At 39.5% G+C, this 18,935-nt stretch overlaps 1 protein-coding gene across 2 annotated transcripts in view; it reads left to right on the top strand.

Moving 5' to 3' along the window:
- Positions 1 to 18,935, top strand: part of LOC149300710 (copine-4-like) — a 127,330-nt gene that overhangs the window by 53,767 nt on the left and 54,628 nt on the right. For both annotated transcript variants that reach the window (XM_089484948.1, XM_089484949.1), the window contains exons 2-4: positions 11,889 to 12,068; positions 14,260 to 14,331; positions 16,006 to 16,080. In XM_089484948.1, the coding sequence (XP_089341074.1) occupies positions 11,889 to 12,068; positions 14,260 to 14,331; positions 16,006 to 16,080 (327 nt within the window). The remainder of the gene's footprint in view (positions 1 to 11,888; positions 12,069 to 14,259; positions 14,332 to 16,005; positions 16,081 to 18,935) is intronic.

Genomic DNA, 18,935 nt, shown 5'->3' on the forward strand with positions numbered 1-18,935 from the left:
TAAAAATCAACTGCAATAATTAAATAGCGCAGTGAGTAGCAATGTAGAACAACTTTTGGACAACGTCTGGGGTCCCAGACAATCCCATTTTATTGAAGAGGAGTGTTATACATAGAGCGATGTAAGAAATTACAGGCTGCTTTTAGTGAATAGTTTTTACTGTAAAGGCAGTATATATATTTTGAATACTGTTGGTTATAATAGGGTACTTTGGGGTATAAAGCTTGGAAATTTACCAACATAATACAAATGTAACTGTTGGCTTTTATATTTTACCACGGAGGGGTTTGAGCAGTATTGGGCTTGAACCAACCATGATCCACCTAGCTATATACATGACATACATCTGTCTCCATGAGCGATCCAGGCTTTATGACACCATTGGAATTCAGGGATGTCATAAAGAGTCTGCTGGATATATTTTGTTTGGTTAACTTGGTAAACAGCTATTTGTTCAGTGACAAGAGAGAGCAAATTGAACTGACATACATACAACTATTTTAAGAACAAAAGGGATAAGATAATGGTGTGTAATAAGCATTGTTTGTAATGTGGAGTGAGCCTGTAATAAGAGATCTAATACAATCGCTGTTGTAATGTTAAACGTTTCAGTTGGACATCTGCATTTAGTGCCCAATAGCTTTACAGAGGTTATTAAAGTAATCCAAATGTATTGCTGGTATGAATTATAAACAGACAACAATATGAGACGCTCCTGCCACAAGAGCTGAGTTGGCCCTGCAAAATGCATAGATAAATGATCAACTCACATGTCATAATGAATGCTGGGCCTGACAGCGATGACGAGGTGGCCTTGGCACTAAGGCCAGCGGACGCCTCATGACATAAGCTCAACCAACTAAGACCCCCAGCTGTTCTCTGTGCAGGAGATCTCCATGCATGGGATATAGTTACCATCGGCCAGTTCCAACTCTGCCTCTGCAAATAGGAGGGGTTTCAACCCCCAATGCGCATGCATGGAAATGCTCCTTTTTTCATTGGGAGTGCTTTCCTGTCACAGATTGGCTGCTTGGAGAATCATGGGACCACACAGGAGGAGGGCAGCTGCCTCTTTTGAAGAATGCATATTATAGTATGCATTTAATATGCATTATTCTTTAGTGGGGCTGTCAGTGACAGTAAACCGCCGCTATAAAAAAAGCCCACATTTAATTAGTAAATATCATTATTGTTGATATTTAAAAAGCCTCTATAGCTTTAACATATTACCATTAATGTAAGGCTTGGTTTCACTTACCTCAGACACAGATTACATCTACAAAAATATATTTTAAGATTTGTTTCCTGTTCTTGCACTGCGTAAAACATGGCATGATCCATGAGTCTGAACTTGTATTATAATTTTTTTTACAGTAGTATTAGGAGCATAAGAACTATTCATAAATGACTTTAATGGCTCTCTGAAAAACTACAGATTTGTTCTATTTTAGTGAACCATCTGTAGGAGAGAGTTGGTGATTCATCAAACGCAAAATGCATCAACTATTATCGGCTTGTTCTAACTTTCTGTGTCAGCCCATCTTATGACTACAATATATTACAGTATTTAAAATAGCTTTAAAAACTACTGTGAGTTGAAAGTCTTTTATTTTTGGGGAGTTCTTTCTATTTGATAATATGGTTCTTGTTCTGTTTTTAAAATCTACCAGCCAACATTACATTAATAGCAGCGAAATGTCAAAACACAATAAAAATCTAAATCTACCAATACACCTGGAACCATGTTTTGTCAGATTGCCTCAAAAAATCACAGCCCAAGAATGTATAAGTAGGGAAGTAGTTGCAGCTGTTTCTGAACATTGTTTTTTAAATACTCCCAAGATGAGAGAGTTTCAGTTTTTCCTCGCAGGAGGCTCTAATTACTGCAAATTGAGAAGTCAGACATTGATTGATCCACCTGTGCTCATCTGAGTAGATGCCTCCTGGTGCTGATGTTGGAACGTAGTTAGATGAGATCTGTCATTTTTCCAAATTCAGTATACTAAGTGAGCCAATCTAATAGTGAAATAAGCAATAATGTTTGAACAAATACTTTCAAATTTAGAACTTTGACTACAAAAATATCCTGTTTTAAGAAACCATGGTTTAATATCTGTAGATGTTCATGTAGATCACGTAGAATAAAAATACTGTATTAGATGTATGCTATATATCTGAATTTGACAATATAACTTGACCTTATTTGGCTTTACATCAGCAGAGTATTTACAGTTCTGCAGCTGATGAGTAATCAAAGATATGAATAACTGGGTTTATATAGCCATATGGGCAGTATCCTGAGCATCATTCCTTTCAGAAACACATCTTGGTTCAATATACCAATAACTTTTATTTTTTTCTCTGAAGAAAATGACTAAGCAATATCACTTATATTGAAAGCAAGGTCTACACAATCGTGCCCTTGAACGATTAAAAGAAAAGCCCCCTTTACTTATCGACAATTATTCACTTCCACCTTTCACTAGGTTAAAATGTGTGCTTGATACAAGAGACAAATCTTTTTTGTACAGATTATAATTGTTTAAACAATTTGTCTCTTTTGAGCAGGTCACTTCAGTACAGTCTTTAAAGGCTAATGATTTGAGAGACTAGGGGTCAGCGCATGGCAAGTTGCCATGTATAAAATATGTTGGTTTATATGATAACCTTTAATTAAAACTATATGTCAAGTGTAGCTTGAAGTACTTCTGAAGTTAAGTGACGTGGACAGAATGCCTTAACCATGCCTTAAATCATTGCACATAAGCATACTATGTATAATGTGTTAAATAAATGTATAATAAATAGGGTTTTTATACATCCATGCCAGCATCTAAAAATGTTTCCTGATTAATGTTTAGAAATCGGGTCAGATTACTACCTTCTTTGCTACTTCTGCTTTCAGCTGTATGGTACTTTAATGGAACACTATACTCAATGAATTAAGTCGAACCCATGTTTTATGAATTATCACAGCAATCAATCATTAAACAGAATTTTTTTTAAACATTTTGGAAATCAATTAAAAAAAAAAAGAATAGGGATTGAAGAATTGCATAAATTAAAGGTTAATACTTCTTAAAACATATTACTTTTGTTATTTCATTATGAAATTGGCTTAGAAAACGTAATCTGAATTAACACATTGAAATATTTATGCAAAATCAATCAGAAAAATAAAATAGCTTGAGAGCAGAGCATTGTGGCTGTTTGGCAGAAATGTTCTTCTGAAATGAGAATATCGCGTATGAACTGACTCACTTAGATGTACTCAGAGCAGAAGTTTAAATTGCTTTGCACACATATCAGACTGAGTGCTCGCAAAAAAAAGCTGCTATGATTAAAAAGCCCTCATCCTTGTTAATGTAGAGCTGGCAAAACTTCATTCTTAATGACATACATTAGTATTTAAAAGTGTTTTTTTCAAATAATATAAGTAGGTCTATACAAAACTATCCTATTACCAGATCAATCCCAGAATCGAAAGCACAATGGGTCTCTATGAACCTTTTGATAAGGTCACACATGAAACAGAACAAGTAGAAACCAGCTCACCTATGTACGTTGTTCACTTTCTAGAATACATATTACTGTATATATATATATATATATATATATATATATATATATATATATATATATAGTGTAATATATCACATAGATTTCTGTTTTGCTAAATTTATTACAGAAATCATTCTGCTTACTATCTGCATGTTACACCTTAGTCTACTACTTCAACCATCAAATACAATGGTCTCTCTTCCATACAGTGGTCTCCCTATTTATTTGGAGTAAAGTATGTGACTATATTAAATAGCTCCATGACAATGAAAAAATGCTGTTAGAAATTGCTTCCAAAATGAAATGTTTTAAATAAAGTGTAATGTTAAATGAGAAGTTGTTTGCAGGTCATGGTGTCAGTAAATACCCTGCACCCTAGACACACTTATCAATGCATCCATTTCCACCTTTGACTGCCTCCAACTTTCAAACCTGCCTTTAAATTTCTTTTACAAGATGCACATAGATGACTGTCATTTATCAGGTTTTGTTATTTAGACCAGGCCTCAAAGGATGGGAGCAAATCAGGATATCTACCATACAGGAAAAAACTGAGCTACAAATATTTTTTAATCACATACAAAGATATAGTTCACATTGTAAAAAACGCAGTAAAATCCTCCATGGAGCATGAATTCTTTAGTGTCCTTAAGTCTACGTTAGATGTGCTCCAGGAGTCTTAGCTAAAAACAAGTTGCTTAATGAATGTTGAAACTGCATATGTTTAAGCTGTGATATCCAAAAACTGTGGCATGTTTGCTGTCTGGAGTTGTGTACCACTGACTCCAGTCATCAGTGATAACTCTTTATCAATAAATTAGTGAAGTCAACCAGACAATTAACCTCCTAGTCCCCTGTGCCTAATTGCCCTTCATTAGGCTTATTTTTTATTGCTAGTGCACTGATGGATCACCACAGTATAATGCCCTACAGTTCACACACACAGCCACCCTAGTACATCACTCGATTCCTCTTTTCCTTGAAATGAACATTAATTATATTTTCTTATAAATAAATCCTTTAGTGCTGGCCGGAGTTTCAGTCATTCCTGTGAAGTGTGGAAAAATCTGTCAAGTAGATATTAAAAATGTAAATAAGTGAGCCTATTGCTGTGTAATAAATATGCTACATTAGGCATCAAATAAAAGCTTAGATCACAACAGTTTATTAAATTATTTTTACTCATCATGTTGGGAAAGCTGAGACTTTACAAAGGAGGGGCAATAATGCTTCTAATTCTTCACTTTAATTTCTTATTTTTTTGGGGAAAAACAGGAAACAAAAAACTGCGCAGAACTCACACCACTAATTGTATTTCCGATTCCCATGACCTGCAGTGAACATGGTACTTTCATTTCCTTTAATGGAGAAGCGGTTTACCTAAAGCTACTGAAAATGTGTTAATAGCATACATGGTCGCATTAAACATGATGAAAATGGTCAACTGGTGTCACTATGGTGCTTTTGTTGATTAAACAAGATTGTAAGCTTGCGAGCAGGGCTCTCTACACCTAATGTATCGGTTTGTCTTAGTCTGCCAATTCTAGTCTTGTCATACCCCTTGAATATATGTATTGTATTAAGCGCTGCGTAAATTATTGGCGCTATATAAATAAAAGATAATAATAAAAATAAAACTGAATTAATCTAAAAACACTGCAGCTCATAAAAAATTTAGAGATAAGAGAGTTTAACTAGCATTTTTCAAGGCATTAGGAATCAAAGTTCCCTTGCTTTTTTGGACAATAAAATAAACACAATCGACACCCCTGAGAGCATAGGAGATAAACACTATATTTCCAGAGTCCATGCCAACTGAGGTGCAACAGAAAAGGTAAAGTCAACTGGACACTCTAAAAGACGAGGCAACGGGTTTAGAAAGATCTTTTTATATATTGGTTTGTAAGAAATCATTTTTATACTTTTATTTTGTTCTGCACATTTTAGGCCTGAATGCAACTTGAGTGCTAGGAACATATGGTATCAATTAAGTGACGTAGCTTAGAGGGTCTTCTGTGGAATGCCCGTGTATCATATGACTGTTCCAATAGGATTCCTTTACGTATACCCTAACCAAATGTAAAGGTGTATAAATACGCTCTCACCTTCATCTCACCAAGAATATTGAGCCTACGGTACCTTTTATCACTATTTGTTCCAGCATCGGTACTGTATGAATTGATAATTTGTTATCGAATAAACCTGATTAATAAGACAAAGAAGCTGTGGTCTTGATTGCTGTTTGATCACTGGAGAAGTTTAGATATTCAAGACAAAGAATATTCTAACATGGTTTTACCAACATTTAAAGCTTTTAAATTCAAAGCAAATGTTCAGGAGGGTAAGTAATTAGACCACACTTATGCACTCAGTACATTTAATCTCAGTGTTTAAAATTTGCCTAGGTAACTCCAGAAATTATAGGTCTGTGGAACAATGTGTAAAAATCAGCACAGGGAAATAGAACATACTTTATAAGCTTTGTTAACCTGGTTCTGTGGTACTTTAGTAGAAATAATGAAAACAGAGTCAAGAAATAGCCACTTCCATAGGAACGTATTCTTCAATTACATTAACTGTCTTATACATAGTTTCTTGGGAACAATAGCACAATATGTTACTGCAAAAATGTTCTCTAACAACCTTTTCCAGTTTCTAATTTACTAAACCCATATCTATGTTTAATCTACACAATGTGCACGGTCATTTGGTTAAAACAATATTATACTCTTGTCAGGATCCATTCTCTGCTGCCTGAACCATGGCTGAATTGTACTTCAGGTTAATACATCTGCTACCACTAGTGGCCACCCTCCTCCCTCTGGAGTGATCTGAACCTGATTATCAGGTACAGCTGCGCCTTATGAATTGAGTAAAGCCCTGCCTTTAAAAGACCTGCCCTGCCCTTCAGTCAGGGCCTTGGCATTGATGTTAAAGGACTGCCTTTGCTCTGAGCCGCTACCTGTACCTGAGCTTGCTCCTGTGCCTGTGCCTGAGCCTGAACCCGTGCCTGAGCCTGAACCCGTGCCTGAGCCTGAACCCGTGCCTGAGCCTGAACCCGTGCCTGAGCCCGTTCCTGTACCCGTGCCTGAGCCGGTACTCGTGCATGATCCAGTACCCGAGCGTAAGTCCGTACCCGTGCATGAACCTGTACACGTGCCTGGCCCGGTAGTACTCCGTTCCCGGCCGCCCTGCCAGTGGGCCTCCGTTCCCGTCCGCCCTGCCAGTGGGCCTCCGTTCCCGTCCGCCCTGCCAGTGGGCCTCCGTTCCCGTCCGCCCTGCCAGTGGGCCTCCGTTCCCGTCCGCCCTGCCAGTGGGCCTCCGTTCCCGTCCGCCTTGCCAGTGGGCCTCACCTGTACCTGTACCTGTGCCTGAACCTGCCTGTGGGCTTACCTGCCAGTGGGCCCGCACCTGAGCCTGTACTTGTGCCTGAACCTGCCTGTGGGCTTACCTGCCAGTGGGCCCGCACCCGAGCCTGTGCCTGCACCTGCACCTGCACCCGAACCTGTGCCTGCACCTGCACCCGAGCCGGTGCCTGCACCTGCACCCGAGCCGGTACCTGCCTCGGCTCCCGTCTCTCTGCCTCAACTCCCGAGCCTGCACCTGCCTCAGCTCCCGTCTCTCTGCCTCAACTCCCGAGCCGGTACCTGCCTCAGCTCCCGTCTCTCTGCCTCAGCTCCCGTCTCTCTGCCTCAGCTCCCGAGCCTGTACCTGCCTCAGCTCCTGTCTCTCGTCCTATCCAGTCCTGCTACTCTGTCTGTACCTATCTCAGTGTCACCATGCATAAAGGAGTACAGACAGAGTTCCCCGTATCCCCTGCACATGGACTCCTACCCGACCTGCTCGCCCTGGTCCTGACAACTCTCAACATTTATAGGATTATATGTGTAGTCCCTATGCTTATATTGTCTGGAAATTCCAACATAAAGTATTCATTCATGGCCACCATGCTTCCTCAACAACCAGAATCCAGCATCAGATATTGTTTTTGTTTTATATGACAATATTGTTTTTTGATGATGCTTCCAATTTATTATCCAAGTCATCCTCTTTTCTTTTTTTCTATTTTTTAGTTATTTGTGTATACAATCATATACATACATATAAAATGTCAAAATACAACATAAATTAATAAAATGAGATCTTTGTAGGATGAAGTCTAGGTCAAAGAACTGTAGCGGACCATGATAATATTATAGAAATAGATTTATAGATAAAGTCCAGAGCTTCTATAGGAAAATTTGATTGTAAAGCTCAAGGTTGTTATAATTCATATATATATTGACCTTCCCATCCATCCCTTAAAATCTATCTGCCTTTTTATCTCATTTAGGGTAGGGACAGAATTTTTCCTCTAGTATCTTGCAATAAGAAGCTTAAGAGCCATCTTAGGTTTTGAGAGACATCATCCTCTTTTCTGAACCAGCAACATACTTTTTGAGGTTCAAAGATATATATTAACCTTTTATCACAGTCTCTTTATCACCCTAATATGCATGTTGAAGGTAAAAGACTTCATTTTTGTCTATTTAATGTATATCATTTTAATGCTCACACCTGCACATATTTTAAGAACTATAAGCCAATTGAATATGTTTGAATTGTATTGTTAATATCTTTCTTATGTAATAAAAATGTTGGCTTTTTGGTTTCTTTATTTTGCAGCTGATATATATATAGCACATCTTAAAGAAGTACCCGTCACTTAGATGTTTCCAGACCAATTTATTCTGTTTTGCTATATCTTATCTCTACCATCAGGCATTTGATTCTTTTTCCAGCCAGAAGTTCTTAGAACAGATGATCCTGTATTGATTGGGGTCAATGTGTATTCAGCACAAGGCTGAGTGTGCATTTAGAATTATGTGAAAGCAGACAGATCAGTAGCATGTATCTGTTATCTTTTCTGTGTTGACTTATCGTTCTTCACAAAGCAAGTGAAAGGGATCATTTCAAGACTCACACCTTCATTAAAGATAGAGTAAAGTGCTTGCAAAGATACAAATCCTGTATGAACAAAGTAACCTTTTAAATCAGAGCTCTACACATTTCTATTTGTATTTTTTCTGCATCGTTTTGTCGAATTTACAGGGGAAGCTATATTTCTGATGCCATCCCTTAACAAAAAACAGACCCTTGATTTAAAGGTCCAATCCTTTTGCTACCTGCTGTGAGAATTGAAACCTTACGTGTACCTTGCGTTTATAGTATGTTTAGGATAATCTTATTGTACAAAAATAAGTGAAGCAGCGTAATCTCTGTGATGCTAGATGCTTGCCATTAATCCACAGGAAATCCACACCAATCAAACAAATCCAAATCACAAACAACTACCTTCTCCACTCAATTGGCAGTGGCCATTCTCGTTATATAACAACCACAGTGAGTACAGGTTTGCACAGCAGGCGTAGTATACATTTTTTTATTTTATCATATTAAAAGAACATAGGCAGAGTCATTCAAAAATGTCCTTGTTATTTAGATATCTACTTTCCTCAGAAATATTTCCTAAAAATTATGTTGGGAGGGCACACTTTGCTGTTCTAGCTTTGTTCAAATATAACACCCATCGCCATCCCACGTCTTTGAAGAAAGTAGCCCCTGATTGATTTTTGGACCTCAGGCAGATGGTGTAAAATAGGGGCCACTGGATGTTCTACCATTAAAAATTATTCCACTTTATTGTAAACAAAGATCTGATATGGATTTGAAGGTGCACTGTATGTCACCCCCTTATCCCTCTCCCTTTTTTCTTTCTGTATCTTCAATGTGGAAAAACAAATAAAAAAAATAAAATAAAAAGAAGTTCTTCCACTTTGTTATCAAAAATGCCTGCCTCTAACCCATCATCAATCAAATCCTTCAATTCAGCTTTTAACTTTGGCAAGATGGTTTATTTTCAACTGTTCATAAGCTTCAGTATCACCTAAATGTTTCCAGCCCTCTCTACGATAATCCTGTCTATTTTGTACAACTACGGAACCTCCTTTATCTGAATCACAATTTTATTGTTACGCTTGAAATTATTCAGCGCCTTTTGTTCTACTTTACTGGTGCTTACACTAGGTTATCTTAAATAAGCTTTATTTATTTTATTTTTTTGGTAAATCAATGTCTATTGTTTTGTTTCTTGAACATGAAAAGGGAAAATAAAAACAAACAAAGGAAAGGGGACACAGTCAAAAAAACAAATTATTGGTATAAGGAAAGGTGACACACACTGTTTACATATTATCAAGAATGAATGCAAATGGGAAGCAATACAAACACATACCAATTATCTAAGGTGGCGACCAAATTAGTATTATTGATGTGTCTGTATTTATGGTGGGTTTGTGGGAAATTGGAGAAAGGGCAAAGAAATTTGCAGGGGAGGTAGGGTAATGGAGGGTGTTGGGTAATTGGGTGAGTGTGATCGCGGGGCACCCACCACCCCAGGTCCACCTTGAATTAGGCCAAGAGTGGAAGGGTCTGTGGGCTAGCCACAAACTCAAGTCAATAGAATCAAGTGCAACGTTATCTCTCCGTGGCATCATCCACACATCCATCCTGCATGTCCTTTTTTTTTTTTCTTTTTTATTTAGCCCTGCTGCGGGCAAACAGCAGGGTGAGGATCCATATCGCCCGCAGCGCTGCAGGGGACCTGGATCCTCCTCTCGGACAGCCGTAGACGTCTGTGCGTTGCAGACAACCAAGGTGCTGCCGGGCTTCTATGAAGGAGCACCGGTGTTACACGACCTTGCGGTGCTCCAACATAGAAGCCCCGGCAGCAGTGGAGGCTGTCTGAGCGCATCGCACAGACTTCCCCCGGCTGCCAGAGATGAGGATACCTCTGCAGGGGACCTGTATCCTCCTCTGTGGTAGCCGTGGAAGGTCTGCACTTCCGCCGGGGCTTCTATGATGGAGCGCCGGCATAGAAGCCCTGGTGGATGTGACGAGCAGCAGAGGTTGTCTACGCGCATTGCGCAGACGTACATCGGCTCCCCCCACTAGGCACCAGGTAAGTTGGGGGGTGGTCACAGTGGCATGTCTTGCGAGCAGGGCTCTCTCCACCAAATGTATCGGTTTGTCTTAGTCTGTCAATTCTTGTCTTGTCATATCCCTTGAATTTATGTATTGTATTAAGCGCTGCGTAAACTGTTGGCGCTATATAAATAAAGGATAATAATAATAATAATAATGTCTAGTGGGGCATAAAGCATATCAAGGGAGCAGAATGGCATATCTAGGGGAGTAGAGTGGCATGTAAGGAGGCAGAGTGGCATATCAGGGGGGCATAAAACATATCTGGGGCAGAGTGACATATCTGAGGGACAGAGTGGCATATCTGGGGGCAGAGTGGCATATCATGAGGCAGAGTGTCATATCTGGGGGGCAGAGTAGCATATCTAGGGGGCAGAGTGGCACAATTTTATGTGTTTTTTATGGATGGAAAGACAACCAGGTTGCAAATATTTTTTATTATATATATTACATTTAATAATAATAGAAGTAAAATGCACAACAAATGTAATGCATTTGAATCAAACCGGCGGTCCGTGAAAAAAACTTCCAGAAAACCGGTCCCTGGTGCCAAAAAGGTTGTGCTGGTTTTCCAGCATAATACAATTAATACTTATTATCCAAAGATAGGCCCAGCCTATTGAGATCCTGGAGAAACATAGGTCCCAAAAGCCCATTTCAATATACGGACATTCATCTATATCCTCAACTGAGATTCAGAACTTCATAAACAAATATTTTTTCAGCGTAGTACTGATGTCACAAGTAGTGAAACATAGATGGAACTGACATGTTGGAGCATAACCCAAACCTTTAGACAATAATTTAGTCTCTGCAGGTGAAAGACCAAAGTCTTGCTTATGTTTAGAAGAAGCATGGGGGTTCCTGTTGCCTTTGTCTAGATACCTCTGTTTCATTCCTCCATTATTCCTGCAGTACTTGGTTGTAGAACACACTGGAGGACACACTCATACCCACCAAAAAATCTTAAAATCCTACACAAAAGGTTCATTAGAGGAGGGGAGAGGGACATATGAATCTGGCTACTCAAAGAAACTTTGCTTATCATGCAACAAAATTGTTCTGCTTATGCAGCACCAGTGTGAAAGAGATAAGGAGTCATTAGCTATCCTGTGAAAGCAGCTATGTATTGTATACACAAGTAAAGATCTAATTTACCAGTTTGGCTTTTACACATTACCAAAGGCATATTGAATAATAAAAGACTGTGTATGGCTCCAATTTTAACATATAAAATGTCATATTTCTGATCTGCAGTTGTTTTAAATAGTACTAATAATTCTTTTGGTTTCTTTTTGCTATAGGTGGATAGAACAGAAGTGATCAGAACATGCATAAACCCAATTTTCTCAAAGATTTTCACAGTTGATTTTTATTTTGAAGAAGTTCAGCGCCTGCGCTTTGAGGTTCATGACATTAGCAGCAATCACAATGGTTTGAAGGATGCAGACTTTCTGGGTGGCATGGAATGCACCTTGGGACAAGTAAGTGCATACTTAACTTCAAAAAACAGAAATCATACATACCGTATTGGCTCGCACTTTTTTCCCCCACTTTAAGTTTTTAAAGTGGGGGTGCGGCCTATATTCGGGGTCTAGTGCCCGACGCCCGGGACATGCAGTCCCGGGCGCCGGGCAGGCAGCGGGGTTAGGATACAGATCCCCCGCAGCGGTGCAGGGGACCTGCATCCTAATCCCCGATACGCTCAGACAGCCTCCCCTGCCAGCACTTCCCACGGGGGGGGGGTGGCGGCACGGGAGGTTGTCTAAGTGCATCGTGCGTACCGTCCGCACGATGCGTTTTACCTCTGCCCCCCCCCCCCCCGACTTACCGCAGCAGACTCCCGGTGTCTTGCGGGGCCGGCGGGGGATATCTACGCAATACGCGTATACAACTTGTGCCGGCACCGGAAGTTGTATACGCGTATTGCGTAGATGTCCCCCGCCGGCCCCGCAAGACACCCGGGAGTCTGCTCCGGTAAGTGAGGAGGACAGTGGTAGCATATCTCGGGCAGGGAGGACAGTGGCAGCATATCTCGGTCAGGGAGGACAGTGGCAGCATATCTCGGGGAGGGAGGACAGTGGCAGCATATCTCGGGCAGGGAGGACAGTGGCAGCATATCTCGGGCAGGGAGGACAGTGGCAGCATATCTCGGGCAGGGAGGAGGACAGTGGTAGCATATCTCGGGCAGGGAGGACAGTGGTAGCGTATCTCGGGGGGGGGGGAGACAGAGTGGCAGCATGTTTTTTTGGTGCTTTTCTTTAAAAAAGCACCAAACTTTTAGGGTGCGGCCTATATACGGGGGCGGCCTATATCCGAGCCAATACGGTACTTTAAAAGTACACTGATTTTTTGCAGCTCCTTCTATGTTTATGATAGGTATTTGTCTTGAAACAGGGAGATAGATACTTAAAATCCCAGTCTAAATTTGTAGCAGAAACTGTTTTGGTGGGATTCTTCATGATTGGGGCTGTCGCTGTTATGGTGTAGAACATTCTGCAGTTTTCCTGCAGCTTCATCAGCTCTAGCAGTGATGGAAATCTTTGTCAAGAGACAAATGGTCTTGCTTGTCACATGTGTCATCTCCTTGTTTATCATCCTACTAGTGTGTGAGTGGAAAAGTATCAGGTGGTTGGAGGTTTTCACAGCTGCATCATTCCTTGTGTGTCACAACTGCACTCCGCAGCTGTGGCCATTTGTTTTGCACCTGATCTCTCTGTGCCCTCTCTGCTGTCATCGCATTTTGCAATTGTCACAGTTTGGTCCACCTAGCTAAGAAGTTGCACTACATCAATTGTTAATTAATATCTGTGCTGACATAAAGCTTTTTTTGCAAAGAAGTTTAAAAATTACAGATGGTTCATGCTTCATATCAGCAATCACAATGTGTCAGTGTTAGCAAGACTAATCATCTGATTAGATGACAGTGGGAGATTTGTTCCAAAGATATTAGGGAAGCATTCTGCTACTTGTCGCACAATAATTTGCTTTACCTGACTGTTTAAGGTGTGCTTTCAGAAGCCAGTTATCTAGCACCAGCCAGAGCCAAATGTAGATTCAAGTAACTGGATTATGATGTCATTAGTTAGGGATATTGATGCCTAAGATTTTTCATCCAACATACAGTAGACATAAAAAGGAATACTAAAAAAACATTATAATTTAACCCCACGGGTGCAGCTATGTTGGAGATACGTAGCAGGTAAGGAAAAAAACAATTGCTGTAGTGTTTAAATATAGTGTTAAATATAGATTCCCCTTTAACATATACATTTTTGGGAATTCTAGGAAATAATTTAGATTCTTCTATTTGGTTGTTCTGGACAATTTGTACATCTCTGACCCTTTTATCTATCTTCTCATTGTGCTAAAGGCGTCATTTAGATTTTGAATGATTACATTGCTGTAAATATAGGAAAACAGGAATATCTCTGCAGGGTTAAATTGTAGTTTGGACGTGGCATAGCCAACGTATAGACATCGGTATAAAACTTTTGGAGCACCAGAGCAAAAAAACATTATTTTGCAACTATTCCAGTTCATACATTTATGATTTACATATGCAAAAAGACAGCTTCGCTTTAGGAGATTGGTCATTTTATCTTAAATATGAGAAATGTATCAGAAAAGTAATATTCTTCAGGTACAATGTAAGATGTGTTTTTTTTGTTCCAGATCGTATCACAGCGTAAACTGTCAAAATCCTTATTGAAACATGGAAACACAGCAGGGAAATCATCTATAACGGTATGAAGTTTACAAAATCCTAATCAACTTCCATTTGTCTGTGTCTAAGCATTGTGTGCTGCCTTGTCTCTGTGTGTATGGTAAGACCCCTTGCTTTCATTTACTATGTGTTAAAGATCTGGACATAAGATCTGGACATAGTTCTAAAAGAGCAACTAAAAAGTAAAAATACCTTTCATTAATTCTGTGTACTGATGTTTCTATATGTTTTTGATGAGATTCAAATGTGCATTGTACAGATAGGTATCTTCTTTAAATACACATTTATTGGCTAATCTGGAGTGGTGCTATGAGAATGTGGCTTGTAATCGTCATTCATATGACCTGTGCTTGAAAATCTATTAACTTCTGTGTTATTACGCCAGCCCATATATGCTGTTCTAATGGTATATGGCTGTCCGCAAATAGAAATATATAGGCAAAGTATTAATACTTTCCCTTTACTTCCGCTCCCTCTTCCCCCCAAAGCCACCAGCCATCTCATTCAAGCAGTCCTCCCCTATTCTTTCATTTCCTCAACCACCAGCTAGACTGTAAGCTCGGAAGAGCAGGGTCATTTTCTTCTTTTGTACCAGTTTGTTATTGTGTTTGATTTTAAATTATTCCGCTGATTGTAACAACTCTACGGAATCTGCTGGCACTATATAAATAACTATAATGTAATGTGGGCGAACGTGTGAACCTGCGCAAAGCTGGAGATTTAAAATATTTCTTACGAGTCATCATTTGTGATGTTGGAAATCCATTAGATATTAATCAACTCTACACTAAAATAATTATATAGTAAAGGTTAATGTTTGACAAATGTGTTTTTTTTTAGAAATATTTGTAATAGAAAATGGTGGTTATTTTGTTTCATTTTCTTTTTTCTTTCTTATTTTTTTGTATTTTGGTATGGGACGTGGGTTTATTTGTTGTGCTACTTAGAAAGTAGAAAGCTCAGAGAGTGATACCTTAGCACTTGACCTTTGCAGCACTAGAGCACTCCATTAATTGTACTTGTAATGGATGATGGCACTTTTATGATTCTTGAATCACTTTACACTCATATCTGACAAGTCTGTTAATGTTAATGGCGAAAATGATACCATTTTGTGCCACAGAAAAGAAACAACTATTAGAGACAAGAGATCACTAATGGGCAGATATATTCAAGTATTTAACTTAGAGGTCAGTAAAGCAAAAGGCAGATTGACAAGACCGTATACTTGACATATGGCCCTCTTGTCTATACATTCTCCCTTTATGGCAGGTAGCTGTCAGCTTGTGTTAACAAGTGGTCAAGCTAATCTAGGCAAGTCATGTACAGGAACAAAGCAATGAAGGTACAAAACAGTGCAAGTTTGTTATGATACATTGGCAAATATACTGTATATATACATTAGATGAGTGGGACTGAGAGTCAATAATACATCAATGGAACAATGTGTGACTGTGCTATCCCATAGACATTTGCATAACATTGATGTCACATGCTTCAAATCTTTATAAGTCACCCTACTCGTAATCAAGACAAAAAAATGAGTATGTAATGACTATGTAAAATCCTATGTAAAATAGTAAATGTATTATTATTTTCAAAACATATATATATATATATATATATATATATATATACACATTAGTAAGAATGTTAACATTTTGAACAAAATGTAACTTTGCTGTCTTCATTAGGTTATTGCTGAAGAATTATCCGGAAACGATGACTATGTGGAACTTTCCTTCAGTGCACGAAAATTAGATGACAAGGTAAAAAAAAATAAATCATGTGAATATGACTTAAGTAATTATGGCCTAATATGATTTCCCCCTCTAAGCTATTTTATATTTCCTTGGCATTAAGGCATAATTAGGAAATGCAGGTCAATGCTGTTCTTTTTCTTAGAAATGTGAAGTTTAAAAAAAAAAAGCAAATGCCAGGGGGTGAAATTAAGCATGAGTGCTTTTTAATTACGTGTGACCTCATTTATTTTAACAATACAGCAGATCACAGCATGAGAAATGAGTGAAGTTTGTTTATATGCTTTAGTAGATGCATGGCAATCCATTAAAAGTATCTTTCAAAATTCACTTGCAATAAAGGCAAATGCCTCTATATATTGGCGTATTGTTTTATGAAGCGCTATCATATTCCACAGCTCTGTACAATTGGGTAAACAGGACATAACAAGTAATATATATAACATAATATAATTATACATTTGAATTAGAGAAACAACAGTTGATCAGGGCCCTGCTCAAACAAGCTTACAATCTAGATGGAGTTGGGATGTATTACACAAGAGGTGTGCCACAGTTAGGGATGGACCAGCCACACTAGTATTGCACAAGGGGTGGACCAGCCACACAAGTATTGCAGAAGAGGTACTAGGAAATGTGGGCTTGGGAATATGGAAGGAATGACGCTAAAGTATAAGTTCATAGGCGGGTCTTGCAGTAGAGGTGTTAGTAAAGCCATGGGTGAGGAACGTAAGTCTGTCAGCAGAGTTCATGGAGGATTGTAGAGGGACGAGACAGGTATGAGGGAGGCCAGCTAAGGCACGTTTACAATAGTCAAGGTGGGAAATAATGAGAGCGTAGACAAGAGCCTTAGTGCCATCTTGTGTTAGGAAGGGACAATGTTTTTAAGATGGCAGTTTTTTTAAACAGACTGGATATGACAGGTCTGAGTCAAGGGTGACACCAAATCATCAAGATGGGACAGAGACATGATTGCATCATTGACATTGAGGAAAATTGTTGAGGTAATATTAGGATTAGGCGGAGGGAAGATGAGAAGTTTGGTTTTAGAGAGATTGAGTTTTAGGAAATGTGCAGACATCCAGTTAGAGATAGAGGCGAGGCAGTTAGTTACACAATCTAAGACAGGCAGAGAGAGCAGGAGAGGATAGGTGCCATCAGCATGATGGAGATGAGTTTGCTAATGTTAAAGATATGAGCTAGTGTAGGTGCAAGAGTACATGAGAGAGGCTGAGTAAGATGAGAATGGATTTGATCAAGGGGACATGTGGTTGGGCAGGAGGAAAGAAGTAGAACATGAATCTCATCTTCAGTGACAAGAGAGAATCGGGTTAGTATTGGCTGTGGAGATATAACATATCTGAGTTTAATTTTTTATTAGTGAAGTACCGTACTTGCTTGAATATAAAACAAGTTTTTTTTAGAGCAAATGCTCTTTAAAATGCCACTCGTCTTATATTTGAAGTAATAATTTATGGCTATAAAACTAAGATCCAGATCCCCCGCAGTGCTGCAGGGGACCTGGATCCTCCTTTCTGGCAGCTGGCAGACAACCTCCACTGCTGCAGGTTTTTTATGACAGGGCGCAGGTGTGACATGACCGGTGCTCAGTCATAGAAGCCCTGGCGGAATTGCCGGATAACAGCAAACGCCTTGTGCAGACGTTCACAGTCTGAAGCACAGAAGACAAGTCTGGGGATGTATTGGTAAGTCTAGGGGGGGGCAGAGTGGCATATCAGGGGGGCAGGATGACATATAGGGGGTTATAAGTCATATCTGGTGGGCAGAGTGGCAAGCTGGGAGGCAGATGTGCATAACTGGGGACAGATGTGCATAACGGGGGGGGCAGGTTGGCAAAATAAAAAGAAGAAATGCATTTTTCTCAATCATAGTTTTTATTAAATATGAAAAATAGTGAATTCATATTTACTATTAAAACGTTTTTCCTATAGGGTGATCTTATATTCATGCTTTTTTCCTAAATTAATAGTCAAATTTTGGGGGGTTGTCTTATAATCGGGTCGTTGTATAATCAAGCAAATATGATATTTACTGTCAGAGGCAGTAAGGTGTCAGGAACCACAAAACCTATGGTGCAGTATAATCACACCTTTATTAAATATAAATAAAGCAATAGCGAAAATCCAGAGACGTAGTCAAAATACAAATCAGGAGCCAAAACAGGTACCCAGGACAAGCCAAAGTCAGGATACCGGAGGACAACGTAGTCAGGAACGTCAGCCAGGCCAGGGCCAACACAGATAAACAGAAGAAAGAATGGTAAACGCGCTTGGAAGTCAGAGACCATGCAGGGGCAGCGAGATACTGGGCCTTTGGAGCTAAATAGATCAGAGCAGGAAAAGGGGACGGCTGATTAGCAGGTATCCCGGGAAACGGAGGACTGAAAGGCTGCTCAGTAATATCAGCTGTGGTGTCCCTGTTTGCTGAACAGAAAAGCAAGTAATAGAGCAGGGGAAGGGTGAGAACCCTGACATAAGGCAAGTGTAAGGGCTAGTTATGATAGGGAGGAGAAGGGAATTGAAACTACGGAAGAGTCATTAAGGGTTGTGATACAGGGAGGAGATAAGGAAAGTTAAGTAGGTTTCCTTAGCAAGGGTAAAAGCGTAGTAGGAACGCAGCATGAAATTATAGTGTAGGAAGTCAGACATAGAATGAGCGTTGTGAAGAGCGATTGGTAGTTGTGGCTACATCCGCAAGAGGAGATATGAGGGTGATATGAGACATGTAGCAGGGTTAGGGCATGACATGTTTGAGATTTAAGATAGTAAATTGGATGAACATTTCTGAAGATTGAGAGAGCTAAGGTCTCTGGTTAGGTGAGGTCGTTGGGAGAAAAGGGATAG

The sequence above is a fragment of the Sceloporus occidentalis genome, unplaced genomic scaffold (genome assembly GCF_023333645.1).
Source record: "Sceloporus occidentalis isolate IW3139 unplaced genomic scaffold, rSceOcc1.0.p SCAF_23, whole genome shotgun sequence".
Taxonomy (NCBI): Eukaryota; Metazoa; Chordata; class Lepidosauria; order Squamata; family Phrynosomatidae; genus Sceloporus; species Sceloporus occidentalis.